The 18218-nt window shown below is 42.0% G+C and overlaps 2 protein-coding genes across 4 annotated transcripts in view; one reads left to right on the top strand and one right to left on the bottom strand.

Annotated features, from left to right (window-relative positions):
- The window catches only part of MRPL22 (mitochondrial ribosomal protein L22), a 36356-nt gene extending 33732 nt beyond the window's left edge, over positions 1-2624 (bottom strand). The window contains exons 1-2 of one of the 3 annotated variants that reach the window (XM_011981267.1): positions 2555-2624; positions 2428-2476 (exon numbers count right to left, since the gene is read on the bottom strand). In XM_011981267.1, the coding sequence (XP_011836657.1) occupies positions 2428-2476; positions 2555-2582 (77 nt within the window). In that variant the 5' untranslated portion in view covers positions 2583-2624. Of the gene's footprint in view, positions 1-2427 lie in introns of all 3 variants that reach the window. The other 2 variants (XM_011981268.1, XM_011981266.1) reach the window with 2 other exon arrangements.
- Positions 2625-4757: 2133 nt separating this feature from the next.
- The window catches only part of GEMIN5 (gem (nuclear organelle) associated protein 5), a 49947-nt gene continuing 36486 nt past the window's right edge, over positions 4758-18218 (top strand). Inside the window, 9 exon segments of the mRNA XM_011981272.1 lie at positions 4758-5006; positions 5793-5953; positions 6638-6819; positions 10712-10863; positions 11403-11522; positions 12882-13014; positions 14004-14169; positions 15513-15725; positions 16709-16794. Coding sequence (XP_011836662.1) covers positions 4841-5006; positions 5793-5953; positions 6638-6819; positions 10712-10863; positions 11403-11522; positions 12882-13014; positions 14004-14169; positions 15513-15725; positions 16709-16794 — 1379 coding nt within the window. The 5' untranslated portion in view covers positions 4758-4840.

Raw genomic sequence — 18218 nt, 5'->3', positions numbered from 1 at the left:
TTTAAAAAAAAAAAAAAAAAAAGAATTTTTTTTGAAAAGTATATATATATATATCCTGCAGAAACATTTTATTTGGTCAGCAGCACTTTTCTTAACCTAATTCAATGTTTTTAGATAAGGAATACACTCTACTTACTGCCACAGGCTCTCCTACTCTCTCATTTTACATAGACAACTTTCCTTAGTTTTTTTATTTCTAGTCTGGGGCCTATATGCAATTAAGTTTCCAATCACTGGCCAGGCACCTCATGCCTGTAATCCCTACCTTTGGGAGGCCAAGGCAGGAGGATCACTTGAGCCCAGGAGTTAGAGATCAAGCATGAGCTACAGCAAGACCCTAAAAAATTAGCCAGGTGTGGTGGCATGCACCTGTAGTTCTAGCTACTCAGGAAGCTGAGATGGGAGCCCAGGAGCTTGAGGCTGCAGTGAGCTATGATCACAGCACTGCACTTCATTCAGCCTGGGCACACAGCAAGACCCTGTCTCCAAAAAAAAGGAAAAAAAAAGTTTCTAATCACTGAATCAGATTATATGCTAAGATTTTATATGGTTATCAGGAACATTATTTGTACCTTTCTACTTAGTTTTCTTATGGTCATTTTCCCCACTAGAAAATCCAAAGTAAGGATTCACAAAATTATGTAATAATTTCAGAATTGCAAATAGCCTTAGAGATTATCTAGTAAAATCCAACACTCTTGTATCATGACATAGAGGAAAAGACTAAAGGCAAACTGCTTAAGTTTCCTGCTGAGAGTTTCTTAATACAAGTTGGTACAAGACAATTCAAATCAACATCAAAATATTTACCTTGTGTAAGACCTTATGCTGGAGCTCAACAATAAATAAATGTCCCTACCTTTCCAAGATACACAAGATACACAAGCTAGTAAAGGGCACAGACACATATACATGAAGCCATCATAGAAGGCACACATACTAAAAAAGGAAGGAAAAATTAATTTCTTTCAGTTTTAGAGAGACCAGAGAAAACTTCCTGAAGGGAAAACATCTAAACAGAGCTTTGAATAATGGGTAGGACTGCTGTTATAGACAAGATGTAAGGGCATAGGAGGAAAAGCCAAGAAGCAAGTAAGTGCACAGTATATTCCAAAAAAGTAAGTAAATCAGCATGGTTGGGGGAAGAGTGATAGAAGATTACCTAGGAAGAGTACAGACAAATCCTAAGAGCTAGTGCTTCCTATTTTCTTCTTTAGCCCACCTCTTCATCCCCCTGGGACCCAAGAACTTAGAAAAAGGTTAAATATAATTGGGAACTCAGTAGTAATTTATAATAATAAAAACATTAATGGCAACTAGAATTCAGAGTGGGATTATCATGTGCCACAAACATACAAAATACTTCACATGCATTATCTTGTTTGAACTTCATTTTAAAAATCTATTAGAGCTACATGCATGGCATGTGCCTGTAATTCCAGCACCTCAGGAGGCTGATGCAAAAGGATTGTGTCAGCCCTTAAGTTTGAGACCAGCCTGGGCAACATAGCAAGACCTCATCTAAATAAATAAATAAATAAAAATCTTTAAATTTTTAAAAACCTAAGAGGTACTAAAATAATGCTCATATCATAAAAGTGATAACTGAAGCTTATTAAGAATAAGTAACTTTTCAAATTCACAGTTAAAAAGCAGATTCACATACAACTCATCCGTCTGCAAAGCCTATGAACTAAACCAAAGTCAATAACAAATGGACAGATCAGAAAATTTACAATCAGATTACCAATTTTCAAATACCGATTTTTTAAAAATTAATTTTTGGGGAGAAACACAGCGACTACTTACCCTAACCTTTAATGAATGCTTTTGTCCTAAGGTTACGGAATGCTCTGGTATAAAGCTTCAAAATTTCCTACAACTGAGTGGCCTTAGGCAAGTTATGTTACGTTTGGGGGCTTCAATTTCCTTGTCTGAAAAACGGGTATAGCAGTACCTACTATGTTACGAGAATGTAGTTAAGGCATATAAACCTTAACTGTTACGAGAATGTTACGAGAATGAGTTAAGGCATATAAACCGCTAAACACAATGTCAGGTAGGACGTAAACCAGCGCTGTCCACAACATGATCCCTGCCCATGTAAGCAAGTAACCAGAGAGGTAACTTGAAAAGTTGAAAGCTTCCATATGGAGATGGAATAGTCTAACCTTGTCCAGAAAGATCACAGTAGACGTTCAGAAAACGCATTTACAATGGCCTTTGGGTTATGGGTAATCCTGATATCTGCAAAGCTTATGCAATAAGGTGGCGAAAAAATAGAGTGACAAAGTAGCGGCACGGGCTGTCTCATTCGCCTCAGTAGCCCCAGAGCCTACAGCACAGCTAGGCACGCCGGCGCTCAGTTACCAACTGGCAGAATAGTCAAGATGCCTTAGGCCCTTCTGAAACTCCGAAGCGACTTACCCCAAGGCGAGCTTCCCCTGGCTCCTCAGGTTCTGTATCCCTAACGCACCTGCAACATCAACACAAGCCGTCAATTCAGATTCCATCTCGACTCCCTTCTGTCGCTTAACCACTAAGAAATCCTTACCCAACTGTCCCAGGACCGCCGCCGCCATCTTCCGCCCTCCCGCTACGGAAGCCTCAAGAGTTCAAGCGCCTTCTGGACAGCACGCATGCGCAATACTCCGGATTTCCTGTGGGGGCTCTCCCACAAGCAGTACCTACACCTGCGGTGCTGTCATGAAGACCGCGAGCACTGGGCCGGTGCTCGAGGTGTGGTCAGGCGAGCCTGGCTTGGGAATGAATGAATTAATAAAGGCCGAAAGCGCGTGGGTTTCCGAAAATTCACCTGGATTCAGAAAAACTGCGAAGCCCCACTCACAAACTCGAAAGGAGTAGGGGAACAGAATACGTGAACAAGCGACCTAATCTGGTGGCCCTCAGTTTTCTTTTCAGAAATGACTAACGCTAGGGCACAAGCTTGTCGTAAAGATAAGTTGAAATCGTGTGAAAGCTATTTTATTTCATTTTATTGAAACAGGGTCTCTCTCTCGCTCAGGCTGGAATGCGGTGGCAACGACCTAGGCTCACTGCAGCCTCGACCCCGGGCTCAAGCCACCCTCCCACCTCCGCCTCCCAAGTAGCTGGGACTACAGGCTCACGTCAAGTCTCCACGCCCAGCTAGTTTTTGTATGTTTTATAGAGACGGAGTTTCGCCAAATTGCCCAGGCTGATCTTGAATTCCTGGGCTCAAGCGATCTGCCCTCCTCGGCCTCCCAAAGTGCTGAAATTAGAGGTGTGAGCCACCCAACCTAGTCTAAAATCTCTTTTAAAGAGCAAATAGTTCAAATATGATGTATGTTGTCCTAATCCCTACTTATCTGGTTGACCTTCAAGAAATGAGTTTATATTCGTCTGGCATTTACTGCCGTTTATCCGGCAGGTATTTCACTAAAATCTCAATTATTCCTCACAGCAATCCAACAAGGCATGGATTATCATTTTCCTTCTTCAAATGAGGAAACACATTTAGGATAGGTTAAAGTCTCTCAGCTAACAACTGGCAAACCAGTAATCAATCTACAGCTAGGTGCCTCCAAATTTGTGCTCCTAGACGCATCCAAATATATGTATTCGACTCTCTGTATTAATGACAGGTAGTTCAGATTTCGGTTTGCTACATATGCAGGAGTGCCAGATACCCAGTGCAAACAAGCAACATACGAGTAGTGCAGAATCTGAGCATTTTAGCAGTTTTGAGTTGAAAGGAAACTTTCTTCCACACTATTTACCACATATAGCTTCCTTCACAGAGCTGGCCCTCAATCAAGCAAATCAAGAGTCACTCCATTTGCTTCTCTTTCATCTTTGAGTACCCAGAACCCAGAGCCAGAATTGCTACCCAGTTGCAGAAACTGTTCTTTCCCTTTTTAATTCCAGATTTGTACTTTCATATTTTTATTTTTTTGAGACAGGGTCTCACTATTGCCCAGGCTTGAGTGCAGTGGCACAACCACAGCTCACACCAGTCTGTCTCTCAGGCTCCATATTTTTGTTAAGTGGCTTCTTGTGCATATCTTTTCTGTTCCGTTTTGTTCTGTTTTTATTTGAGATGGAGTCTCGCAATGTCGCCCAGGCTGGAGTGCAGTGGCGCGATCTCCGCTCACTGCAACTTCTGCCTCCCGGGTTCAAGCGATTCTCCTGCCTCAGCCTCCCGAGCAGCTGGGATTACAGGCGCCTGCCGCCACACCAGCTTATTTTATTATTTTATTTTATTTTTTGTATTTTTAGTAGAGACGGGATTTCACTATGTTGACCAGGCCGGTCTTTAACTCCTGACCTCGTGATCCGCCCGCCTCGGCCTCCCAAAGTGCTGGGATTACAGGCGTAAGCCACCGCACCCGGCCTCTTGTGAATATCTTTAAAACACCTCCACAACTAGCAAAGTACCCTGGCACATAGCGTTCAAAAAACACTGGACAGGATAGTGGTCGAACAGATCTAAAGAATAAACTGGTAGCGTGGAGCGTTGGTTCTACTAGTCTAATCCTCTAATTTTGTGCTTTTCTGTGCGAAGTGAGAATGCTTAACCTCGGGGCTGTGCTCAGGCAACATCCGATCCTGGCCAGGGTTGCGGCGGACCTCCTCCCCCGGGCTAGGTACTGAGGGCCAGCGCCGCACACGCGGTCCAGCCCTTCCCAGCCCGCCGGCAGCTGGAACGGAACGCGCGGTGCTGGCTGAGCCTCGACGCGCACCGTACCGACTGCCCGAGAAGGCGGGGCTCGGAATTCACCCCGCCCCACTCCCTGTCTAAGGCGTGAGGCTACGAGCGTTCGGTTGTGGCTGCTTCTCTTGACTCCGACGGCTTGTAGTTATGGGGCAGGAGCCGCGGACGCTGCCGCCCTCCCCCAACTGGTACTGCGCCCGCTGCAGCGATGCCGTGCCCGGGGGCCTCTTTGGCTTCGCCGCGCGGACCTCCGTCTTCCTTGTCCGCGTGGGCCCGGGCGCAGGCGAGAGTCCTGGGACACCCCCGTTTCGAGGTAACTCACCACCCTTGGGCTCGAGACTTCCTGCCCTTTCTGCGCTCCCAAGAGGCGCCGAGTGGACGTCTCCAGCCACCCCGTTTTCTACAGCTAGGGAAACTGAGGCCCAGGCTGGGAGGAGAGGCAGCCCACAGTCACTAAGTTGAGTTGCTTCTGGTCTCCAGCATGAGCTACACCATGCTGTGGCCGAGCGGTCCCGCCTCCTGGAGCTTCCACGTGGGACCGATTGCTTACTGAACAGTTAGCCTTATATAGTCCCGGCCATTTATATGGCTCCCCCGCCCATCCCGGTGCGCGCCAGCCCGCCGGGAGCCTTCCTGGGGTTGGGGTTTGACTACAGCTGCAGGCCCTAAGCAAGATCCTGCAACGTGTGGCCTTCCTTACTGTTAGATGAATGGGTTAAACCAGATGCTTTCAGGCTCCAAACTAGGCTTTGATTGTGCCTTAGGATATGACGTGCCAGGTAATTTATTCTGGCCACATCTAAATAAAAATCACTTTCACATTATTTGAGCTGCTTTCCAGTCTGTGAACTAAGCAGAGCAAAGTATATCAACATTCATTTCACAGTTGAGAAGCTGAGGCACAGAGGCTTGTTCGAAGTCACGTGGCACAGCCAATATCAGCACTTGGGAATTCTGATTGTAAGTCCTTCGGTTTTCAGTTATACCATGGGTTAAGTAACGCCAAAGCATCTGCTCACTCATCATCCAACAACAGTATGATTCTGCCAGGAACCTTGGATAGCACTTGGATTAACCTAGCGTCTGGTTTTGCTTAAAGTCATAGGAGAATTGGTGGGACACACCGAAAGGGTGTCCGGCTTCACATTTTCTCATCACCCTGGTCAGTACAACCTCTGTGCCACCAGCTCCGACGATGGAACTGTGAAAATATGGGATGTAGAGACAAAAACAGTTGTGACAGAACATGCACTCCATCAGGTACCATGGCTTACTGGTTTCTCAGACCGTTTTTATGTATCTGTGCTAAGGGTTCTTCTGTTGCAAGCTAGTTTTGCTAGCTCATCTGTGCAAAGTACCTTGTAATTGTTCATTAATTAGATAAGAAACCATATTGTAAGATGTCTTAACTTTTTTTGAAAGGAGATACATACAAACCGGAGGTTGGCAAACTGCTTTTGTAAATAGGTTTTATTAGAATACAACCACACTAATTCATTTAAGCATTGTCTATGACTGCTTTCATGCTACAAGCGTTGAGTAGTTGCAACAGGCATGGTATGGCCCACAAGGTCTAAAACAGTTACCCTCTGGTTATTGATATAAATGGACTCCTGATATAGATTGTAAATGCGTGAATGAATTTCTAAGCTATATAGTTACTTGATATACCTGCTTTTTGAGAGAACAAAGGAAAAGGAAAAGGCTTACTTAATCTTTGTAAGAACTTTGCATTAAACTGTTAAAAAAATTTTTAATGATTGTTTGATTCCCAGTAGTCTAAATCTTCCCACCATTTTGTTAATATCATGTTGCTAAACAAGTACTACTAGTAAGTATTAACTACTTTTAATGTATGTATGTAGCATTATGCTGGTTTGTGATACAAGTTAAAAATTAAGTAAAACTTCAGCATTGACAACAAATTTTTGTGTTGTTTTAAAGCATACAATATCAACATTACACTGGTCTCCTCGAGTAAAGGACTTAATAGTATCTGGGGATGAAAAAGGAGTAGTTTTTTGTTACTGGCTTAACAGAAATGACAGCCAGCACCTCTTTATAGAACCCAGGACAATTTTCTGTCTTACTTGTTCTCCTCATCATGAAGATTTAGTAGCCATTGGGTAAGTACTGTGCCATCTGTATTGATGATTTTTGTTTTGTTTGTGATCGTGTTTTGCATGTTCTTTATCTTCTTCTGTCCTTTTATTCCTCAAAGAAAACCATCTACAGATGTTAACCACTCCCCCTGAGCCCTTGGCATCATTTATTCCTCCAGGTCCTTACTGTTTCTGCCACTCCCTCTGTTTTTGTTTCCTTGGTTTCCATGGTACTGTACCTTCTTGGTTCTTCATATCTAACTCCTCCAGTCAACCTTTAAATGTAGGAAATGTCCTCTTTCACCTTTTTCACTTTCTCTACTGCCCTTTGATATAACATGAACTCCCAGGTGTCAGATAACTTTGCTGGGTCTCTCTGGTTCTGAGCGCTCCGTCTAGATTGGGAAAGTGATATGGCATTGGGATCTGTTTCCTCATTGATCACCAAGGTTGTTTCACATGATACCCCTTTCCTTCACCATTTCATGTACTTCTCATTGAAAGATGTCTATTTTCTCTAATTTGAAGACTTAAGCAATTTCCCTAGAATGTTGAAGGAGAAATCTGACTGGAGTGAACTTGAAAGACTGGGGACTAAGGTAATAGAGGTATACAAAGAGACAACAACTCTTTCACAAAGTTTGTTGTAAAAATGTGCATAGACATGAAGCCAGAGGGGATAGATGGGGTCAAGGGAGTATTAAATGGGAAATACAGGGGACCTGTTTTTATGCTGATGGAAGTAAGGCTTGAAAAGAGGAAGAGCTAGTTGCAGGAGTGAACTATGATAAATGCAGGGGTGATGCTGAAAAGTCAAGAGGGGATTAGATTCAGATGACAAGAAGAAAGAACAGCCGGGAATATGGAAATAAGTGCAGGTAGATTTGTAGATGTGTTTGGAAGAATGGAACCATTCTGGGATTTCTGATTTTCTCAGTGTGGCATAAGTAAGAGTGGTAGAGTCAAGTTCACCATGGGGTTGAAACTGGATATGCAAAGAGGTATGAAATTGGTCAAAGAGGATAGGAAAATGAATGTACTAAGAAAAATCGTAGGCCCAATGTTCACTGTTGAGTGGCAAACAAAGAATCATGACCGTTAATTTAAAGTAAACCCAAACTGTTTGAGAAAGGAGATGGTTGGATTCAGCCAGGTTTGGGGCTTTGTGGAGTAAGTACTCTTGAGGGAGAAGGAGACGGGGAGTATGGGTAGTTTTAAAAGTCGATGATAAGGCGCAGGGGCTCACACCTGTAATCCCAGCACTTTGGGAGGCCAAGGCAGACGGATCACCTGAGGTCAGGAGTTCAACACCAGCCCTGCCAACATGGTGAAATCCCATCTCTACTAAAAATAAAAAAATTAGGCTGGGCGCGGTGGTGCACACCTGTGATCCTAGCACTTTGGGAGGCCAAGCAGGCAAATCACCTGTGGTCGGGAGTTCAAGACCAGCCTGACCAACATGGAGAAACCCCGTCTCTACTAAAAATACAAAATTAAGTGTGGTGGCGCATGCCTGTAATCCCAGCTACTCGGGAGGCTGAAGCAGGAGAATCGCTTCAACCCGGAGGCGGAGGTTGTGGTGAGGCAGGATTGATCCATTGCATTCCAGCCCGGGCAACAGGAGCAAAACTCCATCTCAAAAAAACAAACAAAAATTAGCCAGACGTGTTGGTGCACACTTGTAATCCCAGCTACTCAGGAGGGTGAGGCAGGAGAACAGTGTGAACATGGGAGGTGGAAGTTGCGGTGAGCCGAGATTGCGCCACTGCACTCCAGCCTGGGCAACAGAGCAAGACTCTTATTTAAAAAAAAAAAAAGTCAATGATAGTGATGGATCATGAAATCTGTGCTGCATTGGGTTGGGGGAAGAATGGAAAGACAGGTGTGGGTGAGTGATAGTGATAGTGAAAATGGAAGTGGACTGGATCGGCAGTCTCTTGAAGTGGGAGCAGCGTTGCAGTAGAGTTGCTAGAGAGGATGAACAGAAAGGTAGTAGGCAGGGGTCAGGGGAGGATCTTCAAAATAGTATTATTCCCAGAAAGCTTGATTCAGATTTCTAAATAGCTTGATCTGTTGACAATTAGGTTGCATAACTTGGCAGTTTTCAAAGTCCAGCTCTTCAAAGGTTGACATACTCTAGTATGTCTTTCTTTTTAAAAAAAAGTAAATAAAGCTGTGCTGGTGTTCTTCCCTGTCAGATGCTCTAACGTGTAGGAAGTGTGAATAGGTACAACAACTTTGTAGAATGCAGTTTTGTACTTTCTAATAAAGATGCATGTATCTTAACATCCTGGCAGTTCTATTACTGGGCATCAAACCTGAAATTGTCTTAGACATGTACCTGAACATTAATAGCATTTTTTTTGTTGTTGTAAAAAATGGAAGCCCTTCAAAAGGAAAATGAATAAACTTTGATATGTTCACACACTGCAGTGCTAATACAATAGTGTAATGACTGGCCAGGAACTAGAGTTACTTGTATCAACATGGATGACTTACAAACAGAATGAGTGAAAAAAACAAGCTGCAGGAAAACAGATGATAGCATTTATATGCAGTTTTAAAATATGCAAAATCTATATCTTATTTAGGAATATATACAAAGAAAGGCTAGGAATGATGTAACACGATTCACAAATAGAGTTTGACCTCTGGGTAAAGGAAGAAAAGGAGAAGAGATCTGGCAAGGAGAGAGGTTTGATTGAGGTGGAATGTACAGAGGGCTTCAGCTCTATTGGTAATTATTTTTCTTAGGCAGGGTGGTAGATTACTTTTTTTATGTATCTGAAATAATTCATTTTTTAAAAGCTATTAGAATTTCTCAGTTTCTTGTGAGTTCATAAAATGATAGCCTTGGAATATGCAGGTCTAGAGTGTAGAATTCTGCAACTTTTGTTAAGTTCACAGTTAAAAAAGTAGTATCACTTCTAAAAAAGAGATTATTTTCCAGTGCACTAGGACAAAATTATCTCTAATTAGAAGAGTTGGCCGGGTGTGGTGGCTCACGCCTGTAATCCCATCACTTTGGGAGGCCAACACAGGTAGATTACTTGAGCCCAGGAGTTCAAGACCAGCCATGAGGCCGGGCGCGGTGGCTCAAGCCTGTAATCCCAGCACTTTGGGAGGCCGAGATGGGCGGATCACGAGGTCAGGAGATCGAGACCATCCTGGCTAACACAGTGAAACCCCGTCTCTACTAAAAAAAAAAATACAAAAACTAGCCAGGCGAGGTGGCGGGCGCCTGTAGTCCCAGCTGCTCGGGTGGCTGAGGCAGGAGAATGGCGTAAACTCAGGAGGCGGAGCTTGCAGTGAGCTGAGATCCGGCCACTGCACTCCAGCCTGGGTGACAGAACGAAACTCTGTCTCAAAAAAAAAAAAAGACCAGCCATGAGCAACATGGTGAAACCCCATCTCTGTAAAAAAAATTCAAAAATTAGCTGAGCATTGCATGCACCTGTAGTCCCAGCTATTCTGGGAGGCTGAGGTGGGAGGATTGCTTGAGCCTGGGAAGTCAAGGCTGCAGTAAGTGGTGATTGTGCCACTGCACTCCAGCCTGGACAACAGAGAGGGAAAAAAACAAAAAAAAGTTGCTGGACACTTGCAAAAACTATGAAAGTTCCCTTAGAACAAAATCATGGTCCACTGTGAGCTTTGTACCAGGCAACGTACATAGAATTACCTAGTGCCAAGAGTTTGATCCTAGAGAGAAGGGTTTTAACAAAACCAGGAGACATAAGGTGAGCACATTTAAAAAAAGGAAAAAACAAAATTATTTTTTGTCCTCTTCCCTCCTCCGCCACCCCAAATGCACCTAACTTTAAGGAATGCGCCAATGGTAACTCTAAGCCAAAATGTTTGCTAGAGACTCTGTTCTGTCTTCATTTTTTTAGTAATATTTCTAACTCTTGTTTTTTAGCTACAAGGATGGCATAGTGGTGATAATTGACATCAGTAAGAAAGGAGAAGTTATTCATAGGCTTCGAGGCCATGATGATGAAATCCACTCCATAGCCTGGTGTCCCCTGCCTGGTGAAGATTGTTTATCTATAAACCAAGAGGAAACTTCAGGTAGAGATGGTTTAAGGGAAGGTTCAGTACTCTTGAGGCCTGAAGAACAGAGTGGGTACAATTATATCATTTTATCGCTTATTTATTTATTTATTTATTTATTTATTTTTGGAGACAGAGTTTCGCTCTTGTTGCCTAGGCTGGAGCGCGATCTCAGCTCACCGCAATCTCCGTCTCCCAGGTTCAAGCGATTCTCCTGCCTCAGCCTCCCAAGTAGCTGGGATTACAGGCATGCGCCACCATGCCCAGCTAATCTTGTATTTTTAGTAGAGACAGGTTTCTCCATGTTGGTCAGGCTGGTCTTGAACTCCCGACCTTAGGTGATCCACCTGCCTCAGCCTCTCAAAGTGCTGGGATTACAGGCGTGAGCCACTGTGCCCGGCTGAATTATATCATTTTAATTATACATAAAACTTCAAATTTTACAGTTCAGACCTATGAAAGAGATAGCTAAGTTTTGGGAACTCTTGCAAACTAGTTGTTTTATATTAGTGCGTGTTTAATGCAAATTAAAAGCAAAATTGCTACCTATCTCATAGAAGAAGCTGAAATTACCAATGAGAATGCTGTGGCACAAGCTCCAGTAACAAAAGGCTGCTACTTAGCCACTGGAAGCAAAGATCAAACCATTCGAATCTGGAGCTGTTCTAGAGGCCGAGGTAAGATTGATCTTTCTTTTGTGATGTAACCTGTGTTGATCTGGTGGAAATAGAGGGTTTTTTGTTCTGTCTTACTGTCCTGTGGGTGTGTCATCTATCTGAGAGCAGTTCTTCACTTTTCGGTCTAGAATTCTGCTTCCTCATTTGAGCCTGGGCTAGAACTCTCTATTCTCTCAACATCTGGCCTTAGAGATGAGTATTTCCCATGCATTCCAGAAGAAAACAAGGACCTCTTGGTTTATAGAAGGGTCACTATTTGGCATGGAGAGCAGAATATTTGTAATAAAAACGGGAATATTAGAACATGATATGGCCTAGGCCAGGAGAATGGAAAAGATCTCAAGAGTTAGAGCTTTTAATGCACAAATGCAGAGTAACATACACCCAGCCTGGAATTATGTGTAAAAGCTCATTTTATCCAAATTATAGAGCCCCTCAATCATTTAGCGTTCCCAAATTTCTCTTTGAACAGAACTTTTCTCATTAAGTTTAAAAATTAAGAGAAACTCTAGGCATAATGAATATTTATAATATATTAGGGAATATAACCTTTATAGTAAAAATCTTGCTTTTCTCTTTCTAGCGGGCTTCTCCATTTTATTTTTTTTTCTCGCAGTTTTTAAGCTGTGGTGGAAAATACAATATTTGCCATTTTTATCACTTTTAAGTGTACATTTAAGTGGTATTAAGTATACCCTAAAGTTGTGCAACTGTCACAACCACCTGTCTCCAGAATTCTACTCTCCATTCTCCCCTCCCCTGGGCCCTGGCAACCATCATGCTGCTTTCTGCTCTATGATTTTAACTACTCTTGAGTATTTTCTTTGAGTGAAATTAGACATATGATATGTCTTTTTGTGACTGGCTTATTTCACTTAGCATATATCCCTGAGGTTCGTTGATATTGTACCGTACGTCAGCATATCCTTCCTTTCTAAGGCTGAATAATATTCCATTGTATGTATGTCCCACATTTTGCATACCCACTCATCCACTCGATCTCCTGACTTCATGATCTGCTCGCCTCAGCCTCCCAAAGTGCTGGGATTACAGGCATGAGCCACCGCGCCTGGCCAAAAAAAGAAAATATACTCTTAATATGTTGAGGTTGTCAAGATAGCTTATGGAAGCTTATTTGACCTAAATGTAGCTAGACTAGTATTAACCACTATTTATAGTGGTTAAAAATATAACCATTATAATGGTTATAATTGTAACCATTGGAAAAGGAGATCTGAGTTCTAAGTAACCAAACTAACAAGCTTTTACAGCTCAGACTGTGTATTGTGAACTGCCAGCAATGTCATGCATGTAATTTCACTGTCTTGAGTGCCCATTGGCCTTCCTTTTAATCTGCAGGGGTGATGATTTTGAAATTGCCCTTTCTGAAGAGAAGAGGAGGGGGTATAGACCCAACTGTTAAAGAGCGCCTTTGGTTGACACTCCATTGGCCCAGCAATCAGCCAACACAGCTGGTATCTAGCTGTTTCGGGTAAGTCTTTTATGGTCATGCTTTCTTAGATATGTTTTGTTTTTCTATTTGGCCTCAAGGACTCCTAGGTTTCTCTTTGTAGATGGAGAAAATAATGGCCAAGGCTTGTATTATGATGGACCCCATTTGAAATGGAAAAATTGTGAGACTGATGCTTGTGCTGTCTACTAACAGAGCTGTAAAAAGATCAAATAAGTATAGTCTGGCAGTTAGGAATATGGACTCTGAAGTCAGAACTAAATTTCAGAATCACTTTGTCACTTATTGCCTTGTATTCATGAGCAAGACCCTTTACTTTTCTGAGCTTCAGTCACTTCATATATGGAAAGAGGAGATGGTTATAATATTTTCTCTTAGGTTGGATGGCTATACCCATTCAGTAAACAGAGTTCATTGACTACCTACTTCTAGTGACTGGAGATAAATCTGTTTAAAGGGTAGTCCAGTATACTCACATGGTTCAAGAAGAATGAAATTATATAATAAACTGTCCTGTCTTCCCTGGCTACTTGGTTCCCCTTTCTGTGGCTAATTTTTTTTTTTTTTTTTTTTAAACAGGGTCTTGCTCTGTTACCCAGGCTTGAATGCAGTGATGCAAACACAGCTCACTGCAGCCTCAACCTCCTGGGCTCAAGCAATTCTCCCACCTCAGCCTCCCAAGTAACTGGGACCATAGGTGTGCACCATCATGCCCAACTAATTTTTTAATTGTTTGTAGAGACAGTCTCACTTTGTTGCCTAGGCTCTTCTTGAGATCTGGACTCCAAGCTATCCTCCTGCCTCAGCCTCCCAGAGTGCTGAGATTCCAGATGTGAGCTACTGCACCCAGCCTTCCCAGAGATATTTTGTGCGTATTTTCAGAATATGCAGTTTTTCTCTCCTTAAAAGACAAATCATTTTGCAGCTATGAGCCTAGACTCTGTGACTCAACAGTCACTTGTTTTCAGATTGTTTGTAAAAGAACTAATGCTTATGTTTTTCCTTCACAGAGGTGAACTGTTGCAATGGGATCTCACTCAATCTTGGAGACGGAAATACACCCTCTTCAGTGCCTCATCAGAAGGGCAAAATCATTCAAGAATTGTGTTTAATTTATGTTCTTTACAAACAGAGGATGACAAACAGCTATTACTTTCCACATCAATGGATAGAGATGTAAGAGCTGCTTATTTTCACTCAGCATTGTAGAGCAGCAGTTTACAACTTGGGTGGAATTAGAGGGCTTTTTCAAAGCACCTGTCAAGTCATAATACCCCACCCCTGACTCCAATTTCAGAGTTACTGCTACAGATCAGCACTGAATATATCAATAGCTCACATGTAGGGAGAATGTGAAGACCCACCAAAATGGTTTTTTGTTAAAGCAGACATGATAAAGAAGGGTAGTTTTGCCCAGGGAAGGATATATTAGGTCAAGCTTGTCCAACCCATGGCTCAGGATGGTTTTAAGCTCATCAGCTGTTGTTAGTGGGGTTTTTTTCTTTTTTTTTTTGAGACAGAGTCTCGCCCTGTCTCCCAGGCTGGAGTGCAGTGGCGCGATCTCAGCTCACTGCAAGCTCCACCTCCTGGGTTCACGCCATTCTCCTGCCTAAGCCTCCCAAGTAGCTGGGACTACAGGTGTGCCCACCTGCGCCCGGCTAACTTTTTTGTGTGTGTGTTTTTAGTAGAGACAGGGTTTCACTGTGTTTGCCAGGATGGCCTCAATCTCCTGACCTCATGATCCCCCTGCCTCAGCCTCCCAGAGTGCTGGGATTACAGGCATGAACCACCATGCCCAGCCTAGTTTTAGTGTATTTTATGTGTGGCCCAAGACAATTCTGCTTCCACTGTGGCCCCAGGAAGCCAAAAGATTCGACACCCCTGTGTTAGGTCCTCATGCTATGGTTTATCCTGGTTTGTAGTTTAGCAGAATAGAAATCTTTCAGAGACTATTGACTTTAGTTGAAAGCCTGTTACCTTACTGTTTTGCAGTTAAACTGGGATTATTTGGTAGACTTCGTTTTCTCCCAAGCCTGTCTCTTTTTAATCATCAAGTGATGATTAAAAACTTACCGCACCTCCTTCCCGGGGTATGATAAGGTGTTTTGCCTTTTGAGAGAGCAGTTCTTTGATTTTTCCACTGTGCCGAGGCCATCTTCTTAGAGTTTGCCAAATGAGGAGGTTACCAGTGCTATAGTAGGACAGAAAGACCCCCGAACTTGGAGACAGGAGGTGTGGGTTCTGGTTTATTAATTGTGTAACCCTGAATTCACTTGACATCTTTGGAAATAAATGTATTTTAAGATCCCTGTAAGCAACATAATTTATTACTAATTTTTTTTTTCTTAGCAGTGCTTTCTTCGATCCCTACTGGAAGACATACGTTATCCTTACCCATTCTTTGAGCCTATCCCATTTCACGTATCAGATTTTTTTTTTTCTTGTTTCTCTGTTCTTTTTTATGTTTAGGCCCTTACCATTAATCTTTGTGTTTAGGCCCTTACCATTAATCTTTGCAGGTAAAATGCTGGGACATGGCCACCCTGGAGTGCTGCTGGACCCTGCCTTCCCTTGGTGGGTTTGCATACAGCCTGGCTTTCTCTTCTGTGGACGTAGGCTCTTTGGCCATAGGTGTTGGGGATGGCATGATCCGTGTATGGAATACACTCTCCATAAAGAACAACTATGATGTGAAACATTTTTGGCAAGGTGTCAAGTCCAAGGTTACAGCGGTAAGGATTTTTTTGAGCTTGTTTTGAACTTTTTTTTTTTTCAAATAATTCTCTTTTATGCCTGTTCATTTAAATGAGCTCTGTTGGTAATCAAAAGTTTTAAAGTATGTTGAGTGAAGTTTGAAACTAGGAAAGCAGAAGGATCCTGTAACTAAACCCATTATCCTCCAGAGTTTAAATTTATAAAGACTTTGTTCATCTCAGCATTTTTTCTAATAGTGAGAAGTTAGAAATAGCCTGACTGTATATTCATAGAAAATACATTAAGTTATAAGATAACCACATGTTGGAATGGCATCAGATTATTGAAAATGATAATGTAGATTCTTTCTTCCTTGATATGGAAAGATATATAAATGATTTATGAAAAATGTCAATTATAAAACATGGAAAGCAGGTTACAAAACGGTATGTGTAATTTTTTTGGTTTTCTCTAAAATGATACCTTTCTTTTGGCTACTGAATCTAAAGGTAATAAACTTCTATGGTTTAAAAAGAAAATCAAACAACACAAAAATGGAGAAAGGAAACATTTTTTTCCTACTTTACCCTCCACTCCAGTCCCCTACTTGAATAATCCAGAGAACTACTGTGGACAGTTTATGATCTATCTTTTCAAATTTTGTAAACTATTTAATATTAGTAGAACTGTATTTTCTAAATTCTTCCAGAATCTTATATTCCCACTCAACAGTGTATAATGCACATCATTTATGTATTTGAACTCATTTGGTTTTTTCAATTGTGTATAAGCTTATTCACAAAAATATCTGGAAAGAGAGATACAAGATCTGCAGTCGGTTTTTTGAATGAAAGATTACAGATGACATTGACTTTGTTTTTAATAACCTTTTTCTCCTTTAAATAATGAAGAAATCAGAGCAAGAAAGTTTTCTCTTTGGATACTTAAAGGGTAATGTAAGGATTCCTTTAACTATATGCCCCATTTCTTATATTCTCACTTGGGAACTCTTTTTTTGTAGCTGTGCTGGCACCCAACCAAGGAAGGTTGCTTAGCTTTTGGAACTGATGATGGAAAAGTGGGATTGTATGACACCTACTCCAACAAGTAAGAAATGGGTGATTCTTCTTCCATTGTGGCCCAGGGGAGCCAAAAGATTGGACACCCCTGCTCAAGAATAATCCCTCAGTTTCCTTTTCATAGCGTTGCCTTTTCAATTTGAAGACTACAAATCAGTTGTTTGATAAACTATTCCACATTTTGGACTTGTCAGTTATCTCCTTGTGGTAGCTTCTAACTCATTTCCCTGTTCCCTATATTTCGTATGAACCAGAAGTTATGTGTAGAGCTACATTGTCCACTACAGCAGTCATTAACCACAGGTGATTACAGAGCACTTGAAAGGTGCCAAGTCCAAACTGAGATGTGCTGTAAGTGTAAAATACACTGGAGTTTTGAATCTTAATATTTGAAAAAAGTTAAAAGTCTCATTAATAATTATTTTATTTTTTATTACATTTTAAATAATATTTTTGAGTCTGCTGAGTTAAATAAAATACATTATTAAAATTTCACTTTTTTTTTTTTGCTTTTTTTAAATATGGCTACTAGAAAACTTTAGGTCACATATACCGTTCCTATTTGTGGCTTACATTGTTTATTTTTGTACGCTGCTGCTCTGGAGGCTTGATTAGAATCCAAACCTGTGTTGTTCACTTTGGTAGTGTTTCACATGTCCATGTGAAGAGATCACCAAACAGGCTTTGTGTGAGCATCGTGGCTGTTTATTTCACCTGGTTGCAGGTGGACTGAGTCCGAAAAGAAGTCAGCAAAGGTGCTGGGATTATCATGAGTTCTTACAGGTTTTGGGATAGGCGGTGGAGTTAAGAGCAATGTTTTGGGGGCAGGGGGTGGATCTCACAAAGTACATTCTCAAGGGCAGGCAGAATTACAAAGAAACTTCTTAAGGGTGGGGGAGATTATAAAGAACATTGGGCCAGGCACGGTGGCTCACGCCTATAATCCCAACACTTTGGGAGGCCAAGTGGGCGGATCATCTGAGGTCTAAAGTTCGAGACCAGCCTGACCAAGATGGAGAAACCCCGTCTCTACTAAAAATACAAAATTAGCTGGCATGGTGGCACATGCCTGTAATCCTAGCTACTCAGGAAGACTGAGGCAGGAGAATCGCCTGAATTCCGGGAGGCGGAGGTTGCAGTGAGCCGACATTGCTCCATTGCACTCCAGCCTGGGCAACAAAAGCAAAACTCCATCTCAAAAAAATAAAATAAAATAAAATAAAATAAAGAACATTGATCAGTTAGGGTGGGGTAGAAACAAATCACAATGGTGGAATGTCATCAGTTAAGCTATTTTCACTTCTGTGGATCTTCAGTTGCTTCAGGCCATCTGAATGTGTAGGTGCAGGTTACTGGGGATATGATGGCCTAGCTTGGGCTCAGGCCTGACAGTAGCCACATGTGGCTGTTTATACTTAAAGTAATTAAAATGAAATAGGAATTCAGTTCCTC

Source organism: Mandrillus leucophaeus, unplaced genomic scaffold, assembly GCF_000951045.1.
Source record: "Mandrillus leucophaeus isolate KB7577 unplaced genomic scaffold, Mleu.le_1.0 Scaffold222, whole genome shotgun sequence".
Lineage (NCBI taxonomy): Eukaryota > Metazoa > Chordata > Mammalia > Primates > Cercopithecidae > Mandrillus > Mandrillus leucophaeus.
This window is presented reverse-complemented; position numbering and strand designations above follow the sequence as displayed.